We start from the raw sequence: 24465 nt of genomic DNA, 5'->3' as shown, positions 1-24465 counted from the left end.
ATAAGTTTCATGAGATCTGATGGGTTTATCAGGGTTTCTGCTTTTGCTTCCTCCTCATTTTTCTCTTGCCACCACCATGTAAGAAGTGCCTTTCACCTCCCACTGTGATTCTGAGGCCTCCCCAGCCACATAGAACAGTAAGTCCAATTAAACCTCTTTTTGTTCCCAGTTTTGGTTATGTCTTTAACAGCAGTGTGAAAATGGACCTAATATATATTTTTGTTTTTATATTTTGTTTTGGGGGGTGTTTGTGTTGGTTTTTTTGTTGTTGTTTTTCAGGGTTTTTTTTGTTTGTTTTTTTTGAGACAGGGTCTTGCTCTGTCACCCAGGCTGGAGTGCAAGTGGCACAACCAGAGCTCACTGCAGCCTCAACCTCCGTGGGCTCAGGTGGTCCTCCCACCTCAACTGGGACTACAGGCATGTGCCACCAGTCCTGGCTAATTTTTTATTCTTTTGTAGAGTATCACTATGTTGCCCAGGCTGGTCTTGAACTCCTGGCCTCAAGTGATCCTCCCATCTCGGCCTCCCAAAGTGCTGAGATTACAGGCGTGAGCCACTGTGCCTGGCCCCCTCATAGGCTTTTAGTCCATGGGAGATGGGGAACCTCCAGAGGGGTCTAAGCAGAAAGTGACCTGACCTGACCCAGGTTCAGTGTGGTCACTCTGCTGGCCACGCTGAGGGCACATGAGAAGGATGGAGAGGAGGCAGAGCCCAGCAAGGAATCTGGCACCCTCACCCAGGCCAAGGGGCATAGGGCACAGTTGCTCAAACCAGGGTAGTAGCAGTGGAGGTGTGGGAACGATTTGGGGGTTGCCTGTTTTGTGGGGTAACCTTTGCTCCCCCTGCTGCTCTCTGTCCATGTGTGACCTTGCCCTTTGCTGAAGAGCAATATTTCTGGTCAGGAAGCAATAGCGGCACACTCTCTAATCAGCTCACATTTCTAGAAGGGCTGCCTCCGACACGGGTGGCTGTGGCTGTTCCAGAAGGGAAGATAAGCAGAGGCTAAACGGGGTCACCTAACATGCCCCATGCCATGTGACTTAAGGTAGAGGCACCCCAGGAAGCACTGGGGCCCATCATGAGGATGTGGACAGGTGGTGGTTGGGGGCTGAGGGAGCTCTCCCACACTCTCTTTGGCCCTAGAGGGCTCACCACCTGGCTTCATCTGTTTTCCTGCCTGAATGCACTAATACCGACAGTCAGTGGCTCTATTTGGCCAGTGACTAAATAAATATTTGTCCTGAGAAGCTGGGTCGCATGACCCTTGGGTGACGGCCTGGCTCCTCAGTGACTTGTATCACTAGAAATGTTGCACCTCCCCAGTGACACCTCCACCCCTGATTTCCACCTAAACACACCTTGCTCAGAGATGCTGTGTCCCCATTTACATACCTCATCCTTAATTGCGTGGGCAAATTTGGGGCTGGCTTTCAACCTAGGCCATGTTACCATGCTCCTACATAGTGTAAGCGTGGAGCCTCGGGAAGGGGTGTAGTGATCCCCACTTCTCACTCACAGCCCCTAGACTCTCCCCGGTCCCTTCACCATCCCCTCATTTCCTCGGACCATCTGTGATGGAGGAGAGAATTTGTCATTATGCTCTGGGCCAGTACTGGAAACTCCACCATTATTGATTGATCTCTTTAATGTAGGGCTTTAAGTCCTCATGTATGTGGAAGGATTAAACTCAGTCATTTATATTTAGGGAATGAAGATTCCAAGGTTTGCTTTTGATGTGGAGGGAGAGATATAGTTGTAGATGGAGAGATTCTGGGGGATAAAGGCCTGAATTTCCTCAGGTGTGGCAGCCCTGCGGAATGGCTTCTTACAGGATCTTTAAGGCGTCTTAGGTGGAAGGCTCAGTAAAAATGTTTTCCTTGAATCCACCCCTCATCTCCATGTACTCAAACCTTTGGTGGAGATGCTACCCTGCTTGAGACTATTCAACCCTTTGGTCAAGGAAAATATAAAACTTTTAGGAATGATTTTTAGGAATGCCAATGTAGACTTAGGATTTTTTTTTCTTTTAAGGGAAGGAGTTTGTTTAAAATCTGTATGAGCAACTTAAGATAATTTCGGCTTTGCTACTTGCATTCTTCCTATTGCCCACCAGAGGGCACTCAAGCACCCGCCAGGCGGAGTTCCCTAACCCGTGGATTCCTCAACCGCACCCAGCACCTTCCCAGGCTGGAGCTGAGTTAGAACAAGGGAAGGTTGACCCGCTAAGTGTCTTCTGAAAGGGCCATCTAAATGGTGTCAAGAGAAGCCGCCGCCTGTGACTGAGAAAAATACAAATGACACTCATGCGAGCCCAGTAGGATGTACAGCCACTCTCTCTCTGCGGTCACGTTTGCTGTGTTATTCACATTCCCAGAGGAAAAAGCTGTGTGCCTGGCTTTAGCATTCTTTCCAGCAGTCTTTATTTCCTCTTCTCGGGCACATTAAGGAATGTTTCGTACCTTGTCACATCAGAGGAAAAGAAAAAAAGGACGTTCTGCAGAGCGAGTTTAGGGCACATCAGTTATCAGGGACCCGAGGCCTGACTTGGCCAGAGGTCAGATGCAGAAATACCGAGTGCGGAGTGTGTAACCACCCACCCGGGCCGGGGCTTCCCTCACTAAAGTTCAGCAGCACTGCAACCGCAGTTCGCCACTTGGTGTCTCCTGCACTGCATCCGGCGTATTTTAAAACTGGATTCGACTTAGCTAGCATGAAGTAGGCAGCAAGGGCCACGAGAATAAGTCTGTTATGGACTCGACATTCATAATAACAAAGTTATTGACAGGAAGTCAGTCTTTAAGTGGGAAGTAGGAATGACCCTAATACTCTCCTGGAAGCCTCATTATTTGCTCATTATTGTACAGTTCCAGATATTCAGGTAACTTTTCTTAGCAGACTACATTTCTGTTTTTAATCGTTGGTTCATGCAAAACCATTAGGATGCAATTCTTACTAAATCAGTGGCTCCAGCCAGGCACGATGGCTCACACCTGTAACCCCAGCACTTTGGGAGGCCAATACAGGAAGATGGCTTGAGGCCTGGAGTTTGAAACCAACCTGGGCAACATGGTAAGGCCCCTATCTCTACAAAAAAAAAAAAAAAAAAAAAAAAAGAAAGAAAAAAAATTAGCTGGGTGAGGTGGTGGTACACACCTGTGGTCCCAGCTACTCAGAAGGCTGTGGCAAGAGGATTGCTTGAGCCCAGGAGTTTGACATTGCAGTGAGCTATGACTGCAACACTGCACTTTATCCTGGAGGACAAAGGGAGACCCTGTAGACAGCTCGAGGAGCCACAATAAGCTTCTCACCCATGAAGCACTCCTGCCAAAAATGACGAATCCAATCAAGCCTTCACACCTGACAGTTTATAAGAAATACAAGGATAGAGGATCAAGTTAAACATCACAAGAAAACAGCCAAATCCAAAATGCAGAATGCTCTGATCTGTTGACTGGTTCAAATTGTCAATATTATTGGGGGGAAAAAGGTGGGAGGGCTGTTCTAGACTAGAGATTAAAGGGATATAACCAAATGCAATGACTAAATCTTGATTGAATCCTGGTTTAGAAAAATAACTGTCTTAGTCTGTTTGGACTGCTATAACAAAATACCATAAACTAGGCAGCTTATAAACAGCAGAAATTTATTTCTCATAGTCCTGGAGGCTGGGAAGTCTGAGAGCAAGGTGCTGGCAGTTTAGGAGTCTGGTGAGTTCTTGCTTCTTCAGGGATAGCATCTTCTCACTGTGTCCTCATGTGGTGGAAGAAGGAAGATCGCTCTCTGGGGTCCCTTTTATAAGGGCACAAATCCCATGTATGACTAACTCATGACCCAGTCATCTCCAAAAGGCTTCACCTCCAAATACCATTACATTAGTTATTACGTTTTTAACATATAAATTTTGAAGAGATAAACATTCCGTCCTTAACCATAAAAGTGTTTTCTTGGTGTGTGACAATTAGGGCAATTTTAATAGGTCTGAAGCCTAGGTGCAGTGGCTCAGGCCTGTAATCCCAGCACTTTGGGAGGCCGAAGTCAGCATATTTTGAGACCAGCCTGGCCAACAGGGCACATCCCTGTCTCTACGAAAAAATACAAAAGTCAGCCTGGTGTGGTGGTATGCACCTGTAGTCCCAGTTACTTGGGAAGCTAAGGTGGGGGAGGATTGCTTGAGCCCAGTATGCTGAGGTTGCAGTGAGACACTGCACTCTAGCAAGGGCAACAGAGCAAGATTGTGTCTCAAAAAACAAAAAAAAAGCATACAAAGTCTAGGAATGTGGAGTGAATTTTTTTAGGGGTGGCTGTGGCAGTGTAGTTCTGTAAGGGAATGTCCTTGCTCTGAAGAGAAACACCCTGGGAAGCACTAAGGAGTGAAGGGCATGATGACAGCAACTTATTATTAAATGACTCAGGAGGAAAAATAATAGATGAAATACGGCAAAACATTAACGTTGTTGAATCTAGACGGTGAGTGTAAGGGAGTTTGTTGTCCTCTACTTTTCGGTATGACTGAACATTTTTATAGTAAAATATTAGAATAAATGATGGTCACGGTGTCATTTGCTTTGGGTGGGTGACTCTCAAGATCACTGAGCTTCCCTATCTTTCACGGAATCACCATTTACCTATTGCAAGAAAGAAAAGGTTTCTGTGCCTGGAATAGTACCCTTCCCTGAATGAGTATTGCTTTCTCTCTCTTTGGTTTTCTGAGTGTGCCACTCTAGATAAAACTAACTCAAGCTTTTATCATCATTCCAAATGCTTTGAAACCACAGAGTGAGGTGGTTTCCCAAAGATAAACTGATTCAAAGAGAACATTGCTCTTATGGCTGTGGGTATAGTCATCAGCGTGCTGAGGGAGTGGGGGTTATTTGCGGTGTCAGACCATGTTAAAAATGCTGTTTGATTATAAAAGGAAATCAGTTCTCTTCAGCCCTGAATGAGCAGCAATATCATATATTGGTTGCTTTTCCTTAAGACATAAATATTCGCAGTGGTCCATCAGCTACCCTGATTTCATTTTGAAATGTTGTAGTCTGTCTGTAAAATTCATTCCTCCACCCACGCACCCACTTACTCAGGGATGGGAGTTATGGGTAATGGGGCAGGGAGGAAAACGTGATGCAACCAAAAACTGGAAGCACATTTATGATGTTATAAGCAAGAACTGTATCGCTCGATGAGGATATGGAAAGGAAAAAAGCCACATCATCCGTCTATAGCAGTATTTCTAAACCTTCACTAATTCTTAAAAATTTGTGATTTGTCTTGTCTGAGGATCATTATTAACTATAGGACAATTATCTGATCTCCTCCCTTAAATCCATTTACTTAAAAAAAAAAAAAACATTAAATGCCTACTTTGGTCTCATCCTAAACATTATTACCCATAAAGTCATGGCTTTCATGTGCTAATCATATTTTTTCAAAGACATTAATATGCATAGCTAGATCATCCTCCCATATTTTGAACAGTATATGTAATCAGTGACATGTATGCAGGAATCTACTTTTCAGAAAAGGACTTGGGGGCAAATGGATTGCGCTAAAAACATTGGCTTATATGTGTGCCTGTGTATAAAACATATGCATTTTAACTAACCTTCATCATTTTATCCTTTCCTTCTTTCTGTGAAGGTCTTTAATAGTAAGTCAGTGATCTAAACAGCTTTGTACAATTACTTTTCCAGAGTCCAAAAGATGTATGATTCAGGGAATATTTTGCCGATTAGAACATGAGCAGAAGTCCTGAATACTCAGAGATCACATATCTATTAAGTCTGGATGCAAAAAGAACCTTTTGGTGCAAATATATCAAATATGCTTCAAAAATTTAGAATAGGAAATGTAATATGAAGCGATTGAAAATGTTTTATAGGTAAGGTTTTGGGTCCATTGAGATTTTTCTCAGCACTTTGTTTTAGTCTTAAAGAAATGGTACCTTGAGGCCACCTCCTCATTTCCCTTTGAATAAATCATCCTGATTTCCATAATGAGTTGCTTTCTTGGTGCAGACCTGTGGGCGTGCAGGTTGGTGTTTCAAATGTACTTTTGTTTCTTGTCCTTCATTTGGCAAATATTTATTGCATGCCTACAACATCTAGCTTTTGGGTGCCGGGGACACAATAGAAAGCGAAAAAATGGTTCCTCTTCAGGAGCTTACAGTGTGGGAGACAGACACCAATAATCTCCCAAATCAACAGCAAATTGCCCCCAAGGAAGTCGTGTTAGAGCTGAGATCTGTGTAGGGGTTTGAAGAGAATGAGCCAGGCAAAGGGAACATTCACTGCAAAGGCCCCTTTTGTGGCAGGGCAGGTAGGACAGCATCTCCCCCTTCCAAGGAACTGGAAGAATGTCAGAGTGGCTGGAGTCTGTGGCCACCTGGGGCTGGACCACAGCCATGGTGAGGAGTTTGGTCTTTGCCCAATGGGGAACCACTGAAGGGCTTAAATTCCTCAAGAAAATGGAGGTTCTGTCAGCAATGAAAAAGGGAGAAGTGGGTATCAGGTACACAGGCAACAGTGCTTACAGAAACACCCCAAACATACCTACCCAAAACAGAACCCAGATTTTCCCATTTCCCACTGTCCCAAACCTGCTTGTGGTTCACTGTTTCTCACCTCAGTGAATGGCCTCACCCTCCATCCTGTAGCTCATGCTAAAAATCTAGGTGTCAGCCATATCTGCCTCTTCATCCCCCATACCTAGTCCACGGCCAAGCTCTGTTCATCCCACCTGTATGAATCCATCAGTGTTGCTATAAAGGAATACCTGAGGCTGGGTCATTTATTTTTAAAAAGAGGTTTATTTGGCTCATTGTCCACTTCCTTGGGGCAATTAGCCATTGATTTGGGAGATGACTTGATTAGCATCTATCTCCCTTAGCTCCATGAGGAGGAACAATGTCTGTTTTGTTCTCTATCACCTCCCCAGCATTTAAAGCCTAGATGTCATCAGTATGCAATAAATATATGTCAAAGGGAAGACAGAGGCAACTAAGTATATTAGTATAAGAAGCATGGCACCAGCATCTTCTGGTAAGGACCTCAGGAAGCTTCCATTCATGGCAGAGGGAGAGGCCAGCAGGAATCATTTGGCAAGAGAGAAAGCAGGGCTCAGGGGAGGAGAAGGTGACAGGCTCTTTTTAACAATCAGTTCTCTCGGGAACTAATAGAACTCACTCACTACTGCCAAGAACTCACTACTGCCAGGACAGCACCAAGCCTTTCATGAGGTATCAGCCCCCATGCCCCAAGTACTCCCACCAGGTCCCACTTTCAACACTGGGGGTCACATTTCAACATGAGGTTTGGAAGGGTCAAACCATACCCAAACTATATCATCCCGTCTTAAACATCTCTGGAACTCATTCAATTCTCCATCTCTACCTTCAAATTCATGCGATTGTCTGTTGCCTGAACTACTGCCAAGGTTTCTCAACTGCCCCGTGACCCTTGTGCCCCTACAATCTGTTTTCCACACGAAGTGATGTTTTCAAAATACGAATCTGATCGTGGCTCTCCTCTGCCTAAAGTCCAGGCAGAGATCCAGGGAAAATCTCAGCCCAAGCTGATGATGGCAGACTCATTCCACTTGCTGTTGACTGGTTTTGTTGTGGCCAGAGACTTTTTTCTGGCCGTTGAAACCTGCAGGCATTTCTTCTGCAGAGCTTCTGGGAAAGGTATTCATGTATTTCAAAAGGGACCACTGGAAGAAAGGGATACTTTTAATTTTGTGAGATCCTGGGTGTGCCGCAGCCATCTTGCTACCAACCTGAAAGTGCAATTCCAGGGGGCTGCAAGGAAAGCAGAGCCTGAAGACCAGGGCACCACCTCTGGAGACAATCCTCCCATGGGAGAGAAATCCCCTTGCTAAGTAAGCCGGTTTGAGTTGATGCTGGTGTGCGTCTGAGGCATCCGGTGCCAAGTACGCAGTTGATGACATGCATTGGAAGCTCAGTGGATAGATGAGAGCTGGAGAAATACCTATGTGGGTCCTCGGTGAAAACTGAAGGTTGGGGAAAGGAGGAAAGCAGAAAAAAAGCTTTGCAGAGGATAATGAGCTTCAAAGAAGATTGGGAGGAAATGGGCCACAGAGGTGCCAAAGGACACCACCTGTGGCCTGAAAAAAGGATTTCCTGCTTGCCTGCCTTTCTGTATTAAGACTCGTATTAAAAGGCATTATAACATTCCTAAATGTGTCCTAAGTGGACAAAAGGAAGTGGCTCAGAAGTGTTTTCAGCTGGGGGAGGAAGCTGGGTTTCAGAACCAACCCTTGGGATTAACATTAGAATTTGGCTTCCTGACCTTTAATAAGTCACTTACCAGAATCTCAGAGGCAACCAAAAATGGACCAAACAACCCGGCCAGAGAATGCGGCTTCTCTTCTGAGTGTAAGACACTGAGGCGGTGTCACAGACAGGTCAGTGCCTCTGGTGTCTAGAAAAGGGGCAGGGGCTTGCGGGGAGAGGGCTTTCGCGCAAGTGTGGAAGTGGAGTGCGGAGATTGGAGGGACTAACCACGGGGAGGCACCGTTGGTAAGAACAAGCCTGGAAAGCCGCTGGCAGCGGTCACAAAATTAGGCCAGAGAGAGACCTCCATGGGAAAGGAGACGGGAGGTCCAAATGAGAGCGTGTGAGTTAAAAAAAAAAAAAATGACCAGGAACTATGTTGCCATGCGGAGAGGTTCTCCAACTTCAGTGTGCGCCAGAATCAGCAGAGGAACTGTGGCAAATGTGGATTCCTGGTCCTCAGCCTCCCCCCTCCCCCCAGCCCCCGGCCCCCACTCGGATGCTGCAGGTCGGGGCCGCCACGTACAGATTTACAAAGCTCCTCTGGCTGCTCTAGTGCCCAGGGCCGACTTGGAGCTGAGCTCCCTTCAGCTCCAGCCTTCAGCTCCTGCATTGATGGAGAGAACGGGCGTTTCTTGACGCCATGCCAAGTGTCCTTCTGACCCCTGGTACCCTGTGGGCCCGACGTGGCGGCCTCGAGCCTCGCAGCGCCGCCCCACGCAGTAGGACCCTGCACTGGGAGCCACGGGGCAGTCGCGCGGCCCGGCCCTCCCCAAAAGCTTGGCTCGCAGACGCTAGCCTGTGCCCCAGCCCCTGTGCATGGCGGTTGCGCTGTGGCCTGCGCGAATAAACCTCCGGGAAGGTCTCCGCGGTGACTGGCAGACGCCCTGGCCAATTGTGACCCGGCGCTTGTTTGTCTCTGCCCCATCCCTCCCCGGGGGGCCGATACTTCCAGAACTGACAGGCCGTCCCAGGCGCTGTTACGTAAGGGGAGGGTCAAGTGCAGTCCCACCCAAACCGGGGTGATTTGATTTGCAGGACCAAGTGTGGTCTTCCCAACGCTCCCGGAAGAACGTCTTTGACTGGCAGGTGTGAGAGCCAGTTGGCGCCGGGAGGCAAGGCGGAAGCCTCGGGCCCCAGGATCGTGCAGCAGGGGGGCGGAGCCCGCTGCCGAGGGCAGGGCAGGGTGGGGTGGGTCGGGGCGGGGACCAAGCAGGGGCAGGGCTGGCGCTGCGGCCGGAGATGCTGTCGGGTGGCGACGGCGCTTGGCAGCCAGGAGCTCTGCATTGAAGGCACTGGGGTGAGGCTTACTGCCCGGCAGGCTGGTGGGTACGCGAGAGCTGAGGTGTCTGTAAATCTGGCCGCCAGCCTCCACGGGCCCGGCATTTGTCCATCTTTCTAGGCGCTCGCGACTCGGCGACGGCGGCCGCAGTGGGACACGGAGGCGGGGCCGGGCACCTGTGCGCGTTTGCAGGCACCTGCTGCCCTGGCCGCCTCGCAGCCCGGGACCGCTGCTGGGGACTGCGGCTCGAGCTGGGCCGGCCCGGCCCGAGGGAGAGAGGGGGGCACAGCTGGCTCGCCCCGGCCCGTGCCCGCCCTCCCCGGCCGGGTCTCGACCCCGAGCTCTGGTTAAGGGGGCGTCGCCGGGCCCCAGAGCCCCCGTACTGGAGGGGTCCGCGGCTCCCGGGCCAGCATCGAGCTAGCTGCGAGGCCAGGACAGGGCGCCCGCCTTGCATCACCTCGAGACAGGTTTGTCCAGATTCCCTGAGTGCTCAGAGGCGGGTTTCTGCCCGCGGTGAGGGTGCTGGTCCGAGGCCGCCGCGGGTCCCGGCTGTCCCCAGCGAGCCTGGCCCGGGCCGTTTTCATCTTTTTTTTTCTGGCCCCTGCTCTATCTCCTCTTAACGTGTAATTTCTTAAGTCCGATTCGGGGTGATGTGAGTGCGCTGTGGCATGTAGAGTAACGGCAGCACTCATGTTTTAGCCTAGTTTTAGCTCTGCCACGCACTGTCATTCGCACAGGCTGAAGACCCAGACTCCTCAGCTGGGTGATGTAAAGGAATGCAGCCGTGGCCAAACAGGCAGAAATTCTAAAATTGTTTCCAAGTGAGAAGGATGTAACATGTCTTGCTTCCATCTATGTCATTCCTCTCAGAACATGTATGCTGTGCTTGTCCTAGACTAGACCCTGAAAAGTGTGTTACAGTTTCTCGTGATTATGTTGCTGCTGGAAACATTGGATTAAAAGATCCATAGCAAAGTTAGGCAGCAGAAGACAATACGTCCTGTTTAATGACAGGCAGAACTGGGGACAAAATTTATTGGATTCTTAAAGAGAATCCTAACGCGTTAGACCTTTAAGAGACTTTACAGGTTTGCACCAACCCATTAAATGTATGTGGTGGAGCACACCACTGTGTCCCAAGGGATCGGGTCCCGTGTTAGGTGTGTCCTAGAGGACACTGGGGTGCTGCACATTACTGCTAGATCTGAAAATCAGTGTCTTCATTTGAGCCAAACAGGAACATGCCCCCGCACATTTTTGATATCCCAAGTATATTCAGTGTGTCATACTCACCTTTAAAGGCAGATTTGCAGAGAACTGTTGTTACTTATTGCATGTTATCCATGCTAGTAGAAGAGCCAGGATCTTCATTCCTCTGATTTAATTACTGGGTGGCATTTTCTCTTGGAAAACAAAACAGCAGTAATAGGCACTGGCAAGGTATGGATGACCTGGGTTGGGTACGTCCCTGGATGTCACAAGCTCGTCAGAGAAGACAAATTATTGTTGATTGGGGACATTTAGTACAGGGTTTGCTCATGATGTGTTTAAGAAATTAGGAAAACGTTGCTTAGTTTTGACGCTTTTCACTTTCAGCCATTTGATTGGTGCAAGTAGGAATTCAGAGAAGGAGCTCTGCTTTAAAGGTAACAGAGCCTGGGAGGGGGGAAATACCAGGGCAGGGAAGTTGCTGTTCTTACAGCTGGGCTTGGCTGCTTTTCCTTTGCTTCTTTGTATTTTTAGTAAATGACCCACTGACTTTATGACCTTTGAGACATGCTTTCATAATCCACGACTTGAAGCTTCGGCTGGAAGATCTGTACTTGTGAAATGTCTCTCTTGCGTGCCTCTGTTGCATTTGTCTGGATTGCTTGGCAGTTCCTTAAGTACATGATCCTGCAGTTTCTATATGTTTCGAAGTTGTAGAAGGCAGTTTATTGGGGGGTGGCACTGACAGGACTCAGGTAACTACTTCTGTCGTCTTAGTGACATACTTGTGCTCTGCCTTCCTGTTTTCTCTTATTTCTTTGGCTAATACTTTGCTGGAGGAATCATTTTGTACTCAAGTGAGTTGAGGCAGCGCTTAAATCAGCCTCCTTGTATCTATTGTTTGTTCCCATAACCCTGGGAACAGTGATACAACTTTTGTGTATGTGGGTACAGTGCATTCTGAGTCTGGCTTTCCTGTTAGTTAAATGCCGAGATATGCTAGTAACAACTGTTGTCCGTATCTTCTGAATTTCTGGCACCAAAGCTCATCTGTGTCACTGAGTAATATGAATCCTGGCCAAGGGACCTGGTGCACAGATTCTTATAGACATCTAAGTGTGAAAGAAATTAGAACCAGAAAAGGAAGTGGGTATAGAAGGAAATTATTTCTGAAGATGCCTGAACACCCTTTCCTAGGTTTTTATAACCCCTTGTTATATAACATTATATTGTATATCCGGGGTGTCATAATTAGTTATTCATCATTTCAGAAGTCTTAACTGTTGGCCGGGCGTGGTGGCTCATGCCTGTAATCCCAGCACTTTGGGAGGCTGAGGCAGGTGGATCACTTGAAGTTAGGAGTTCGAGACCAGCCTGGCCAACATGGTGAAACCCTGTCTCTACTAAAAATACAAAACTTAGCTGGGCATGGTGGCAGGCACCTGTAATCCCAGCTACTCAGGAGGCTGAGGCAGGAGAATCGCTTGACCCAGGAGGTGGAGGTTGCAGTGAGCCGAGATCACACCACTGCACTCTAGCCTGGGCAACAGAGTGAGACTCCATCTAAAAAAAAAAAAAAAGTCTGAACTGTTGGCGTTGGCATGTTTCTATGTTTTCCCATCTTGTTTTAAGGTAAAGTGAATGCCGAAGACAGAAGATTTGGATGATACACCACTGAATTTCTTTGTTTGGAATACACGTTATGAACCCTTTCTGGAGCATGTCTACAAGCTCTGTACGCAAAGTAGGTATAGTTGATAAATTCTGTAAGGAAACCATTTGCTTCTGTGTCTGAAAACAGGGTCAGAATGAAGGCTAAAATAATCTGTCATGGTCACCTGTAATCTTGACAAAATTACCTGGTTTTTCTAGTTAAGGGTTTACTCTTGAGAAATAATTATTTTGTTGGTTGAAGTCTGTTTCTGAGACTAGGATTGCATCTCAAATAGAAATCGTTCTGGTCATCACAATTCTAAGATGATTTAGGTTATATTTACACATGATGAAATTTGTAACATATTGTAGTTTTCTACTAAACTTCAAGGTTCTACGGTTAGAACAGCTGTGGGAAAGGCTAGTCTAATATCATTAAGTCAGACTTGAGGGGCACTAATTTAATTTTTCTAAATAAAATGATTTTTTAAAAAATATATTTTCATTTTAGGAAAGGTTAAAATAGGCAAACAATAAGAAAATAAAAACCAGCTGGGCACGGTGGCCTCATGCCTGTAATCCCCAGCACTTTGAGAGGCCGAGGCGGGCAGATCACGAGGTCAGGAGATCGAGACCATCCTGACTAACACGGTGAAACCCCGTCTCTACTAAATATACAAAAAAATTAGCTGGGCATGGTGGTGGGCGCCTGTCGTCCCAGCTTCTCAGGAGGCTGAGGCAGGAGAGTGGCGTCAACCCAGGAGGCAGAGCTTGCTTGCAGTGAGCTGAGATCGCGCCACTGCACTCCAGCCTGGGCAACAGAGCGAGACTCCATCTCAAAAAGAAAAAAAAAAAAAGAAAAACCATAATCTCACCTCTAGGAGAACAAACACCACTATTACTATTTTTCTGTATACATGACATCTCTTCCTTACTTGTATATAGTAATGGGGTACAAGTTTAGTTTTGCTACATTGGCATATTGTATTGTGCTGAAGTCAGGGCCTTTAGATGCCCCCATCACTGGAGCAATGCATATGATATACATGTTTTTATATAGCTAATTAAACAGCGCTTGGTTGTACTTGCGCCAAGGAAGTACCTATGAGATGGTAGTTTAGTCCCTGACTCATGTGGACCTTTGTCTTTGACGAAGGATGACGGTTTATGCTGGTGATATTTGAAATGTTGAAACATACCCAGTAGGGACAAATCAAAATCAGACCCAGGCAAGTGAGAGAATAGCTTCATTCTTTGTTTCTAACCCAAGTGCTAACAGGCAGTGACTAATTTCAGTTATCCACACTATTTTGAGCTTCTTAGCACCTAACCTTCTGTAGCATCTAAGTGCTGGGGGACTTTTCTAGCCTTGTACAGTTGTCTAATTGCTTAGTAACCCCTTGCCCTCTTTTTGGGGCCACTAGGAAAAAACATTTCTTTCTGTGTTTCAGTTAATCCTGTACACACTGATTGTATCATCCTTACAGGACGAGTTTCCCTATATGAAAGAGTTTCTCTAATGCTTTGATCTTACTTCAGGTGTGTCTTCTCTTTCTATGGCCTGCCTGCCCAAAGGACTTTCTAGTCATCTTGGTCATGGCGTTAGAATGTGCTCGTAAAGGAGTAATTGCAGCGTTTAGGCCATGGAGCTAATAATGTACCCTTGTGATTTGACAATCATCCTAACAGATATTCTTACAACTTCATCTTGTATAGCGATCTGAAGGTGAAGAGAAGACATTAACAGGGGACGTGAAAACCAGTCCTCCACGAACTGCACCAAAGAAACAGCTGCCTTCTATTCCCAAAAATGCTTTGCCCATAACTAAGCCTACATCTCCTGCCCCAGCAGCACAGTCAACAAATGGCACGCATGCGTCCTATGGACCCTTCTACCTGGAATACTCTCTTCTTGCAGAATTGTAAGTCTTTAACAAACTATTTGGTTAAATTAGGAATGATCCTTTAAAGTGAAGAATGAAATTTATTCTGATGGATGCAGTAAAGGGCAGACATTTAATCTCAAAGCTCAAACCTGTCCCTTTCCAGTATCAGACTTAATAAATATAAAACTGTAGGCTATTGCTGGTGATAAAATGTTTCTTAACCAAGACCTAGGTAGAGATATAAAAATAGCCTCTCTTAAAGATTCTTTAGAGCTCCGGTGAATAAGATTTAAAGGCAGAGGGTACTTTAATTTCCATGTCTGTTTTGGAGAGTAACAAAAGGAAGAAACTAAGGTTTATTAAGAACCTACAGTAGCTTGGCCGGGCATGGCAGCTCACGCTATAATCCCAGCACTTTGGGAGGCCCAGGCAGTTGGATCATGAGGTTCAGGAGTTCAAGACCAGCCTGGCCAAGATGGTGAAACCCCGTCTCTACTAAAAATACAAAAATTAGCCAGGTTTGATGGCAGGCGCCTGTAATCCCAGCTACTCGGGAGGCTGAGGCAGAGAATTGCTTGAAGTCGGGAGGTGGAGGTTGCAGTGAGGCGAGATTGCGCCATTGCACTCCAGCCAGGGCGACAAAGCAAAACTCCGTCTCAAAGAACCTACAGTAGATTAGGAACTTAATAAATTTAGCTTTGTTTATGTGAAGTAAGGAATTTGCCTCCTGGAGGTTTTTCTAGAGAGTAGGACAGTGGGAGAGTGGCTGTCTCTGCCTTCTTGGGTCAGACCCATCTGGAGGGTGGTGCTCCATTTGGTTGTCGCCTTGTAGGCAGCCTCCTGACAGATGGAGGAGAAGGCCTAGCAGGGAGGGACCAGGAAGGCCAGACCTTAGGGATCAACATTTGAAGGAACTGGAGAAGTTTTCTTGGAGAAGAGACAGCTTAAGCACGTATTAAAGTTGTCTTAATATATTTGAAGGTCTGTCACAAGGAAGGATCTTATTCTATGTGACCCCCCAAAGGCAGGACTTAGCAATTCTAGGGAAGAGACAAATATGTGGGCTCCATGTAAGGAAGATGCTGACTGGTCACTGAGGTCTGCAGCTGGGCTGCAGTTGCACCTGGTTGTGGAGTGCAGGAAGCCAAGCAGGGTGCGGAGTGCTGGCAGCGACCCTGTGGTGCCTGGCACACACGGGGGCTCCAGCACTGCACAGATGCAGATGGCATTTCATTTGAGAATTTGTTAAAAGGACAGAAAGTTTGGAGAATTCTTAATTTCCATCATTTAAAAATTCCTTTGTATACAGTTATTTTAAAAGCATCCTTGAGCCAGGCACAGTGGCTTATGCCTGTAATCCCAGCTACTTGGGAGACTGACGCAGGAGGATCACTGGAACCCAGGAGTTCAAGACCGGCCTGGGCAATAGAGTGACCCCGTCTCTAAAGAAAAAAATTAAAAATTTCCCAGCTGCAGACCTATAGTCCCAGCTACTCAGGAGGCTGAGGTGGGAGGATCACTTGAGCTCTGGAATGTGAGACAAGTGTAGCCCATATAGTGAGACCTCATCTTTTTTTCTTTTTTTTGAGATGGAGTCTCACTGTGTCACCCAGGCTGGGGTGCAGTGGCACAATCTCAGCTTACTGCAGCCTCTGCCTCCTCAGAGCCTCTGCCTCTGATTCTCCTGCTTCGGCCTCTGGAGTAGCTGGAACTACAGGTGTGCGCCACCACGCCCAGCTAATTTTTGTAGTTTTAGTAGAGACTGGGTTTCACCATGTTGGCCAGGCTGGTCTCGAACTCCTGACCTCAAGTGATCTGCCTGCCTCGGCCTCCCAAAAGGCTGAGATTACCAGCATGAGCCATCGCGGACAGCCTATGAGACCTCATCTTTTTTTTTTTTTTTAAACCAAAAAAAAAAAAAAAAAGAGCATCCTTGACCCCTCCCTCAATGTATTAATGTTGTAATGGTCAGAGGGTCTGAGGCCCCAGTGTAACTTTTTAACTGTATACAAAGCCTGGGTGTGATTTGGTAGTAATGGCCCCTTTGGCTGTATAATGGAGGCCTTGTGTTTGAGGCTGGGCAGTGAGTTGGACAGGCCTCTATTGGGGTGATTAAATCTGTATTAGAACTGCCTTTTCTGGCAAACTTCACTGTAGTAGATATCTGCCAGCCATGTTGCTATTGACATGCTGAATTTTAGCAACTTAAAAATGGACCAGATAATAACTCAAAAATGATTAAAAGTAAGTGAATGGCAAGTAGGTAATAAAAATGATAAACTTAAGGCCTGATAAACTAGTTCTTGATAGAATCCAGGATTGGCAGGTTAATGTGATCAGAATGGCTGTGGGTGGGTAACTGGGTCCTGGAAGAACCAGTGTGGCCTTTGTGTCAATACGCTTGTCGTTTCTTAGTTTTCAGCACTCAGTTTCCCATTCCCTGGCAAGGCCCACAGAGTTCAGGTGTCTGCATCAGGGTGTCCATTTGAGAGCAGGGCGTGTGAGAGCCACACAAGGATGCTTGCCCTCCCCAGGCAGTACTGCGAGTCTGAACATTGCCTTCTGCTGTGGGATCTTGTGATTAAAATGTAAAATGACAACTCTGTGACCCAATTCCAAGAAATCTTAATTTACCTAACATTGTATTTTAAAAGTTTTTGAATGATCATCCAGTCACAAAAGCATAATTTTACAAATACTTTCATTGGCCTCAGCTGTACAGAACTTACCTCAGGTTGCACTATTCAGAATTACCTATAGGCTGGTTTCCAAGATGATGTTTTGGAAGAGCGAATTTCTGGGAGGAAACTTGATTCTTCATTTATTCCTGTTTGGCTTTAGTTCTCACTGTGGGGCCCCTGCTGGCCTGGCCTGCTGGTTTCTCTGTGAGCTGCTGCTATGAGGCCGGTAGTGGGCAGCGGTCAGGGCTGGGGCTCTGAGTCGTGTCAGGTGAGAGATTGTGAGAACTTGGCTTGCAGGTTTTGGGCATCAGCTGCCCCTTGAGGGGGCCATTCATTGTCTCAAAGTGAATGTGGGGTGGTTTGATCTGCATGTGTCATTTGTATCCACACAAGTTATTCTGCTTTTGTTGTAGTACCTTGGTTGTGAAGCAGAAGCTACCAGGCGTCTATGTGCAGCCATCTTATCGCTCTGCATTAAGTAAGATGAGGATTCACTCTTAATTTATGGACACATTTAGTTCCTCCCACACAAATTTAGGCCTTAACTCTTTTATTTTTTCCTACAGTGTGGTTTGGAGTAATATTCATACGGCATGGACTCTACCAAGATGGCGTATTTAAGTTTACAGTTTACATCCCTGATAACTATCCAGATGGTGACTGTCCAGTAAGTTGGAGACACAGTCTGGCTTCATTTGTGGATCAGCGAGAAGGGCTGAAAGGGCTTACAGCTTTCCTGGTTCTTTTCCTGACCTGGTACCTTTATGATTTATCTACCCAGTAGTTGTCCAGGGGGACTTCTGTGCTTTGCAGCAGCTTCCAGCATGCCATCAGAGCTTTGTTTCTCTGCTCAGGGTCTGCAAGGGAGGCTGCTGCCTGCCATCCTGCAGCACTCACCAGGTGAATGGTGGCCCTCAGGCTCTAGTGGAGGAGAGGGAGTTTTCCCCGCTTCATTGCAAAATTTAGTTTTTCAGGAAAATGGTAAAAGTAGTTAAGTAGCCCTCCTGAGGCAGCTCTTTAGCTTTAAATAATGTGACTGCCTTGTCCTGAAGCTTTTTATCACGATTCCTATGGGTCTCATAAGCGCCACTGCTTCCATTAAAGGACATGTCTCTCTCTGTTTAAATACAGCGCTTGGTGTTCGATATTCCTGTCTTTCACCCGCTAGTTGATCCCACCTCAGGTGAGCTGGATGTGAAGAGAGCATTTGCAAAATGGAGGTAAGTAAATAAAGTGTTTCTTTTAATGACATAATACAGCAAGAGGACGCCTCGGTAATCACGCCGTGTTTCCCTTTAGGCGGAACCATAATCATATTTGGCAGGTATTAATGTATGCAAGGAGAGTTTTCTACAAGATTGATACAGCAAGCCCCCTGAACCCAGAGGCTGCAGTACTGTATGTAACTTTTGCTTTGTTATTTAAAATAAATTTGAAGATGCAGCTAAGTAGATTAAGTTAGTAACTTTTTGACTTAAACTTTTAACACAGGTATGAAAAAGATATTCAGCTTTTTAAAAGTAAAGTTGTTGACAGTGTTCAGGTGTGCACTGCTCGTTTGTTTGACCAACCTAAAATAGAAGACCCCTATGCAATTAGGTAAGTGGTGCATCCCCCAAATGAACTGTCCACTGTCCTTTCCAATACGCTGCTTCCTTTCTCCAGGTGGTCTCAGAATAGGGATTTAAAAAGGCACATGCATAAGCTGTTAGCCAACAGCCTTTATAACTTGGTGCCAACTCGATTTCTGATGCCTCTGAGGCTCTTCTCTTAAACAGAAAGCTTCACATCTGACAGGCTGTGCTTACAGCACATTCTCTGGTGACTTTGGTTTCCCAGGGATCCTTGTGATATATTTATTCATTCACATGTCAGGACTCTTCTTTTCAGCTGGCAGTTTTAGCTGGAGCCCCTCTTAAACTGCCAAACCCTCATAGACATTCAGATGTGGTAAAAGGAGGGAAACTGAATAGCGTGAGAATGGTGGGTTCCGGAAGCACTATGACATTTGATTTAAGGAACAGTGTCTGGAGGAGTATTGGGAATGGATGAATTGGTGATTTTGCTCTTTGGCAACATTGGTACTGCTTAGGAAGGCAGTGGAGTATAGCTGTTAAGAGCTTGAACTCATGGCCAGGCGTGGTGGCTTATGCCAGTAATCCCAGCACTTTGGGAAGCTGAGGTGGGTGGATCAAGAGGTCAGGAGTTCAAGACCAGCCTGACCAACATGGCCAAACCCCATCTCTACTAAAAATACAAAAATTGGTCAGGTGCAGTGGCTCACACTTGTAATCCCAGCACTTTGGGAGGCCAAGGCAGGGAGATCACCCGAGGTTGGGAGTTTGAGACCAGCCTGACCAACATGGAGAAACCCCGTCTCTATTAAAAATACAAAATACAAAATTAGCTGGGTGTGGGTGGTGCATGCCTGTAATCCCAGCTACTTGGGAAGGCTGAGGCAGGAGAATCGCTTGAACTGGGGAGGCAGAAGTTTCAGTGAGCCAAGATCTTGGCATTGCACTCCAGGTACCTGTAGTCCCAGCGAGGCTGAAGCAGGAGAATGGCCTGAATCTAGGAGGCGGAGGTTGCAGTGAGCCGAGATTGCACCACTGCACTCCAGCCTAGGTGACAGAACTAGACTCAGTCTCAAAAAAAGAGCTTGGACTCAGCAGATGGACTACGTGGCTTTCGTACTTTTTAGCTCTGGTAACCCAGAGCAATTAATTTTATTCTGCTTTGCTTTCTTAATCTTTAAATAATAGTACTTCAAGGGTTGGTGTGAGGCTTACATGAGATCATTCATGTATGAGGGATAGTTATGTGAGAAAATTAATTAGATAATGTCTAAAACATACATGTCGACAACAATAAAAAAAAGTACTGTGCTTTATTAAGTTAGGGGAATTGGCTTAAAGCTTAATTACTTCAAAATGAATGTTCTAGAAATTTAGTGAGCCAACAAATAGTTTTTAAATACTTTTCTCTTCCTTAAGCTTTTCTCCATGGAATCCTTCTGTACATGATGAAGCCAGAGAAAAGATGCTGACTCAGAAAGTAAGTGGATAACTACTTATAAAATGGCTAACTCATTGTTTCTCTTCTAAAATGTCTTCATTTGGAGACTGCTCATTACATACAAGTAACTTTTTTGGGAAACAAGTTTGTACAGTGCTGAAATCTCCTCACCAGTAATTTTTTAAATATCTGTTTTGATTGTGCCTAGAAGAAGCCTGAAGAACAGCACAATAAAAGTGTTCATGTTGCTGGCCTGTCATGGGTAAAGCCTGGCTCAGTACAGCCTTTCAGTAAAGAAGAGAAAACAGTGGCAACTTAAGAGATGGTGAATCTGGTGCACCATGCACTTTCCTGCTGGACTCTGGCCTAGTTCAAGCTGACCAATGGCAGAGGACTGCCTGAAGAGTAAAACTGTGTGAACAATGACTGACTGCCAGTGTTTTCCATGTATGCATAGGTTCTAACAGCAGGGTTTGGAAACCTGTCTCTAAGTAATGCATTACTTCTGTCAGAAGTGTCTTAGGGTGGTTATTTAGTTCAGTACTCCAAATTATTGGGGACCTTGAGGCTTAAGTATTTTTCTGAATATAATGCTAAAGGTAAGTTGCATTCATTTAAACTAATAAGAGCAGAGAGAATTCAGCACTACTTAATAGTTTATAAATCAGTGGTTTCAGTTGTATATATGTTAGGAAATGGAGAGGTATAGAGAGAGCAGGTTCCATAGCTCAGCACTTTTAAGAGGAAGATCATTTGAATCTCAGTCTTCAGCCTGCACTGATTTGTAGCCTGCACTGTCTTACTGATTGATTTACAAACTGAAATCACTGAGAGATGTCTTTAGTTGAGTGAGAAGAAACCAGAACACTTGTTCCTAGTGTTGTGTTGTTTTTTTAAGCAAATTACTTACTGTATTTTTATGGCAGGAGGGAGAAAAAGTGTTACAACGGTTTCTAATGAAGTCCGGTATTTAAATGATAAATGACTAGTGTGTTTAGTAGAGACAAAATAAACCAATAAATGATTGTCCTTTGCCATTTATGCAGGAAACTACCCTTTTCTCAATATAACCAAACAAAGGCTAATTTATAAATGCTTTATTGAAAAATACACTTATCTTCATATAAAATTACAGTAGCAGTAAGTATCTTGAGAGGTTTTATAAATATTTTTGCAGAACACTATTCTAATTGAACAGTGTAAGTTCCATATTTCTCTCAGAGCAATATGAAGTTACCTAGTAACTTTGTTTATACTGATTCAATTTACAATTGCATTTTCTCCCTAATAAGATTATTAATTTGACTTGAAAACTGCTGGAACAATAGTGATTAATAAAGATATGTATAGATAATTCAACAGCTGTTAAATAACATTTTCTAATTTTGTATAAATGGTACTATGGTACTAATAAAAACCTAAATTCTCCAACCAATTTTTTTAAACTGCCAGGAACACTCAAAAATATTTTTAAATATATCACCTTAATAGACATTTCTTTTAGATAACTCCCTCCTAAAGGAAGAGGTCATAAGTTTTCATATTAATCCCCTCAATTCAACTTGATTTAAAATCTTTTCTTAGCCGGTTGATCCCTATATAACAAAAAACTGGAGAATTTAAAACATTCCCAAAAGGTGGCTGTAGGGGCTTTAACAATTTAAAAAAGTATAAAAGCATTAAAGAAAATATTGGATGTTTAGCCTGGAAGTTTTGTACTTAATAAAGTTCACATTGTAGAAAGTGCTATCACAAATATACAGCAAAATCTGGATTACAAAATCATGCATTTTACAGCCCTAAAGTGCCGCCACTTATACAGGTTCACTCAGACATTGCACACCCGAACAATCAAGGACTTTTCACACTGCACCACACCGAATGGGGAGAGGGAAGACATGCACAAAGGGAATGGGAGATGAGGGCTAATGACCTAGGACCTCCAAACCTGGGTGCGCTCTCCTTTGTCAGGAATGCAAAAATCACACACTCCTACCAGGTGTTTTAGGACGAAATACCTAATTTTTGTTTTGCTTTTTATGAGGATTGCTGACCACAAAACAGGTAGGACTGAACTTGAAACACACTTCTTCTGTTGGAGTACGTCAACAGAAGCCTCCTATGCTCACGTTTGGGTACACATCATTTTCTTGCAGTATTTCTAAAAGCTTTGCCAGAGTCAAAAATCCAAGTTTGGATTCTAAGCAGCCTTGACAGTAATCACTGAATGGTAGGGGAGAAAAAGACAGTTGGGATGAATTAAAATGTTCTAAGGACACTGGAAGGAGTTAAGTCCCATTTCTCACCAAAATGTCCCCTCATGTTACTAACAGGCTGTAAATGATCAGCTGGATTAAGGAAAAAAGCTCCATAATCTAGATGCATTAAAGGCTGCTACTAAACAGATTTTGTGAAAAGTTTCAATACAAGAGACTAACCTCAGTGGGAACCACGGTCATTAGCTACATCTTGGAGACGGCGTAATAAGGCAGAATGATTTTCTGGGCAAATTCTTTTTGCAGGTGATTCACTTCCATCTTCCAAAAGAATTCCTCTCTTTTTAGTAGGAGTTTCTCCTGTGCGTATCATACTATTAATTTCTCTCAGTCTCTATGGTGGGAAAAAGATATAAAAATTTTAAAATGCAAATGCACATAGCTCAGTATTAAGTCAAAGAATCTCAAATGAGTTAAGCAGTTTACCTGGAAGAGTTTGAACACATCTACAGAGAAAAGAAACACTAAGTTACATAACCTGCCAACTTTACTTTTCAGCTGGCTGAGGCTGATGGCTATTTGAGAAGGGGCTGAGTAGTTCTATTTTTAACAAGCTCTTCCACAGGCACTTTTGACCTGTAGGTCAATTATACATTTCTATAATTTGTGAGTTCACAAATTTGTGATTTTTTTTACAATTATGGAGCATTACATTGCTATCAGTCACTTAGACACATCTTTTTCTCTTTTTTGAAGTACAATTTTATACAATATTCCCTTTTTTTCAGTCTAATGTTACTGAGTTTTTAGCAGCCATTCTCGACTGGGATTTCACTAGAAAAGTAGGCCTTAATTCCCTAAGGTATCCATTGTAGGTAATAAATTAGTAAGACCTAGAATGGTACTATCCTTGGGAGAATTGAGGATTATCCTTGGGAGAATTGAGGAAAGTTACTCAGATTGTTTTCTGGACAGTGGCTCAGATGAGGAGCTGCAATTGAGAAAGAAAGATACTGCCAGAATGCCAGAAAGACTGGCTGGCTGTACAGCACCTTTAGCATTCAGTTTCTCCAAAGCCTCTAAAAATCGTCTGTCACATTATTTTCTGCTAGTTTGTTGGTTAAAATTCTTTTTCATGTGCTGCTTCATCCATGGTTGCTTACAGAAAGCATACTAAGCAAATTCACAGATATCTATTATAGGAAATTGTAACATACAAAAGTAGAGAAGCATAATGCATCCTCACATACCTATTCCTCTACTTCAGCATGTTTGGCCAGCCTTGTTTGATTTATACTCTCATTCACTTCCATTCCCCAGATTATTTTAAAACAAATCCCAGACATATTTTATCATGACACTTCTTGTTTTTATTCTTTAAAGTAATAAATGTTTTGGGGGTTTTAATGAAACTCAGTGTTCTTTATTATCAACAGATGTACCTTCACAAGTGTTTTTCTTTTTTTTTTTTTAATTAACAATAGAAATGGGGTTGCACTATGTTGTCCAAGCTGGTCTTGAATTCCTGGGCTCAAGCAATCCTCCTGCTTTGGCCTCCTAATGTGCTGGGGTAACAGGCATGAGCCACTGCACCTGGCCACAAAATCTTAAGCATCTAAGGAAAGCTTTCCTTCAATTCTTTTTCTGGCCCCCTTTCTGCCTTCCTAAGAGTCTGGTCTGCATTTGCTATCTCTGCAGTCTCCCATTTGCTTGAATATTTCTTACACTGTTTACTGTATACATTGTTAATTGTGTATAAGCAATGCTACCATAATTTATTTTTCAGCAAGTCATACCAATGCACTGACACTGCTCTGTCAAGTATCACTAATGATCAGTATTCATCTTAACTGATCTTGTATAGTATTTGATAATTATTTTCTCATAGTAGTCTAAATGTTAGTACGTTATAGATTGGTTCTAGACATAAGCTACTACTTGCTTTGTAATATTCTCCCCCTTCTTGCTTTGTAATATTCTCCCCCTAAGTTTCAGCTATCACCTATTACATCAAGATGACAAATCTTTCTCCAACCAACAGTCTAATAATCGCTATCATTTTACTGGACAGACTCCCAATTCTGTGCTAGAAATACCTACAGTCGTATAGAACTGTTCCTCTGAAAAAATCCCTCATACTCCCTTGTCAGCCTATCCCAAACCACCACTGATGTTCTTGTCCAATAGTTTTGCCTTTTCCAGAATATCACAGAAATGGAATCATAAGTAGCCT

General features: G+C 44.5%; 3 protein-coding genes across 24 annotated transcripts in view; 1 reads left to right on the top strand and 2 right to left on the bottom strand.

The window, feature by feature from the left end:
• Positions 1–3673: 3673 nt before the first annotated feature.
• Positions 3674–9256, bottom strand: LOC129050794 (uncharacterized). 5 transcript variants are annotated; one of them, XR_008514588.2, is made up of 3 exons: positions 8817–9244; positions 8325–8400; positions 7496–7707 (listed from the first exon to the last, which is right to left on the bottom strand). XR_008514588.2 is itself a non-coding variant. In XM_054533921.1 (2 exons), exons 1-2 carry the CDS (start codon positions 9216–9218, stop codon positions 7585–7587), a joined length of 825 nt encoding a protein of 274 aa, XP_054389896.1. In that variant the 5' UTR covers positions 9219–9256. The 5 variants fall into 5 exon arrangements, 1 of the variants encoding a protein (XP_054389896.1); XR_008514586.2 differs by having other exon boundaries at positions 7707–8007; XR_008514585.1 differs by having other exon boundaries at positions 3674–8007; positions 8325–9249.
• On the top strand, positions 8269–21375 carry AKTIP (AKT interacting protein). 17 transcript variants are annotated; one of them, XM_063717056.1, is made up of 11 exons: positions 9461–9590; positions 11169–11218; positions 12414–12525; positions 14151–14356; positions 17415–17479; positions 17568–17668; positions 18133–18221; positions 18301–18399; positions 18493–18600; positions 19995–20055; positions 20228–21375. In XM_063717056.1, exons 3-11 carry the CDS (start codon positions 12484–12486, stop codon positions 20333–20335), a joined length of 879 nt encoding a protein of 292 aa, XP_063573126.1. In that variant the 5' UTR covers positions 9461–9590; positions 11169–11218; positions 12414–12483; the 3' UTR covers positions 20336–21375.
• The window catches only part of RBL2 (RB transcriptional corepressor like 2), a 57003-nt gene continuing 53636 nt past the window's right edge, over positions 21099–24465 (bottom strand). The window contains exons 22-23 of one of the 2 annotated variants that reach the window (XM_054533919.1): positions 22455–22626; positions 21099–22239 (exon numbers count right to left, since the gene is read on the bottom strand). In XM_054533919.1, coding sequence (XP_054389894.1) covers positions 22456–22626 — 171 coding nt within the window. In that variant the 3' untranslated portion in view covers positions 21099–22239; position 22455. Of the gene's footprint in view, positions 22627–24465 lie in introns of both variants that reach the window. The other variant, XM_054533920.2, reaches the window with a different exon arrangement.

Source organism: Pongo abelii, chromosome 18 (genome assembly GCF_028885655.2).
Source record: "Pongo abelii isolate AG06213 chromosome 18, NHGRI_mPonAbe1-v2.0_pri, whole genome shotgun sequence".
NCBI classification, from domain to species: Eukaryota; Metazoa; Chordata; class Mammalia; order Primates; family Hominidae; genus Pongo; species Pongo abelii.
Note: the sequence above shows the minus strand (reverse complement) of the source record. Positions and strands in the feature narration are given on the sequence as shown.

Excerpts from the sequence above, each read along its gene's own strand:
- LOC129050794 (XM_054533921.1), bottom strand. The coding sequence starts at position 9,218 with ATGGGGCAGAGACAAACAAGCGCCGGGTCACAATTGGCCAGGGCGTCT. Across the intron at positions 8,008-8,816 it reads CAGAGGAGCTTTGTAAATCT|TTTTCACCGAGGACCCACAT; the intron begins GTACGTGGCGGC and ends CCCAACCTTCAG.
- AKTIP (XM_024233005.3), top strand. The coding sequence starts at position 12,484 with ATGAACCCTTTCTGGAGCATGTCTACAAGCTCTGTACGCAAA. Across the intron at positions 17,480-17,567 it reads ATCTTATCGCTCTGCATTAA|TGTGGTTTGGAGTAATATTC; the intron begins GTAAGATGAGGA and ends TTTTTCCTACAG. Across the intron at positions 17,669-18,132 it reads ATCCAGATGGTGACTGTCCA|CGCTTGGTGTTCGATATTCC; the intron begins GTAAGTTGGAGA and ends GTTTAAATACAG.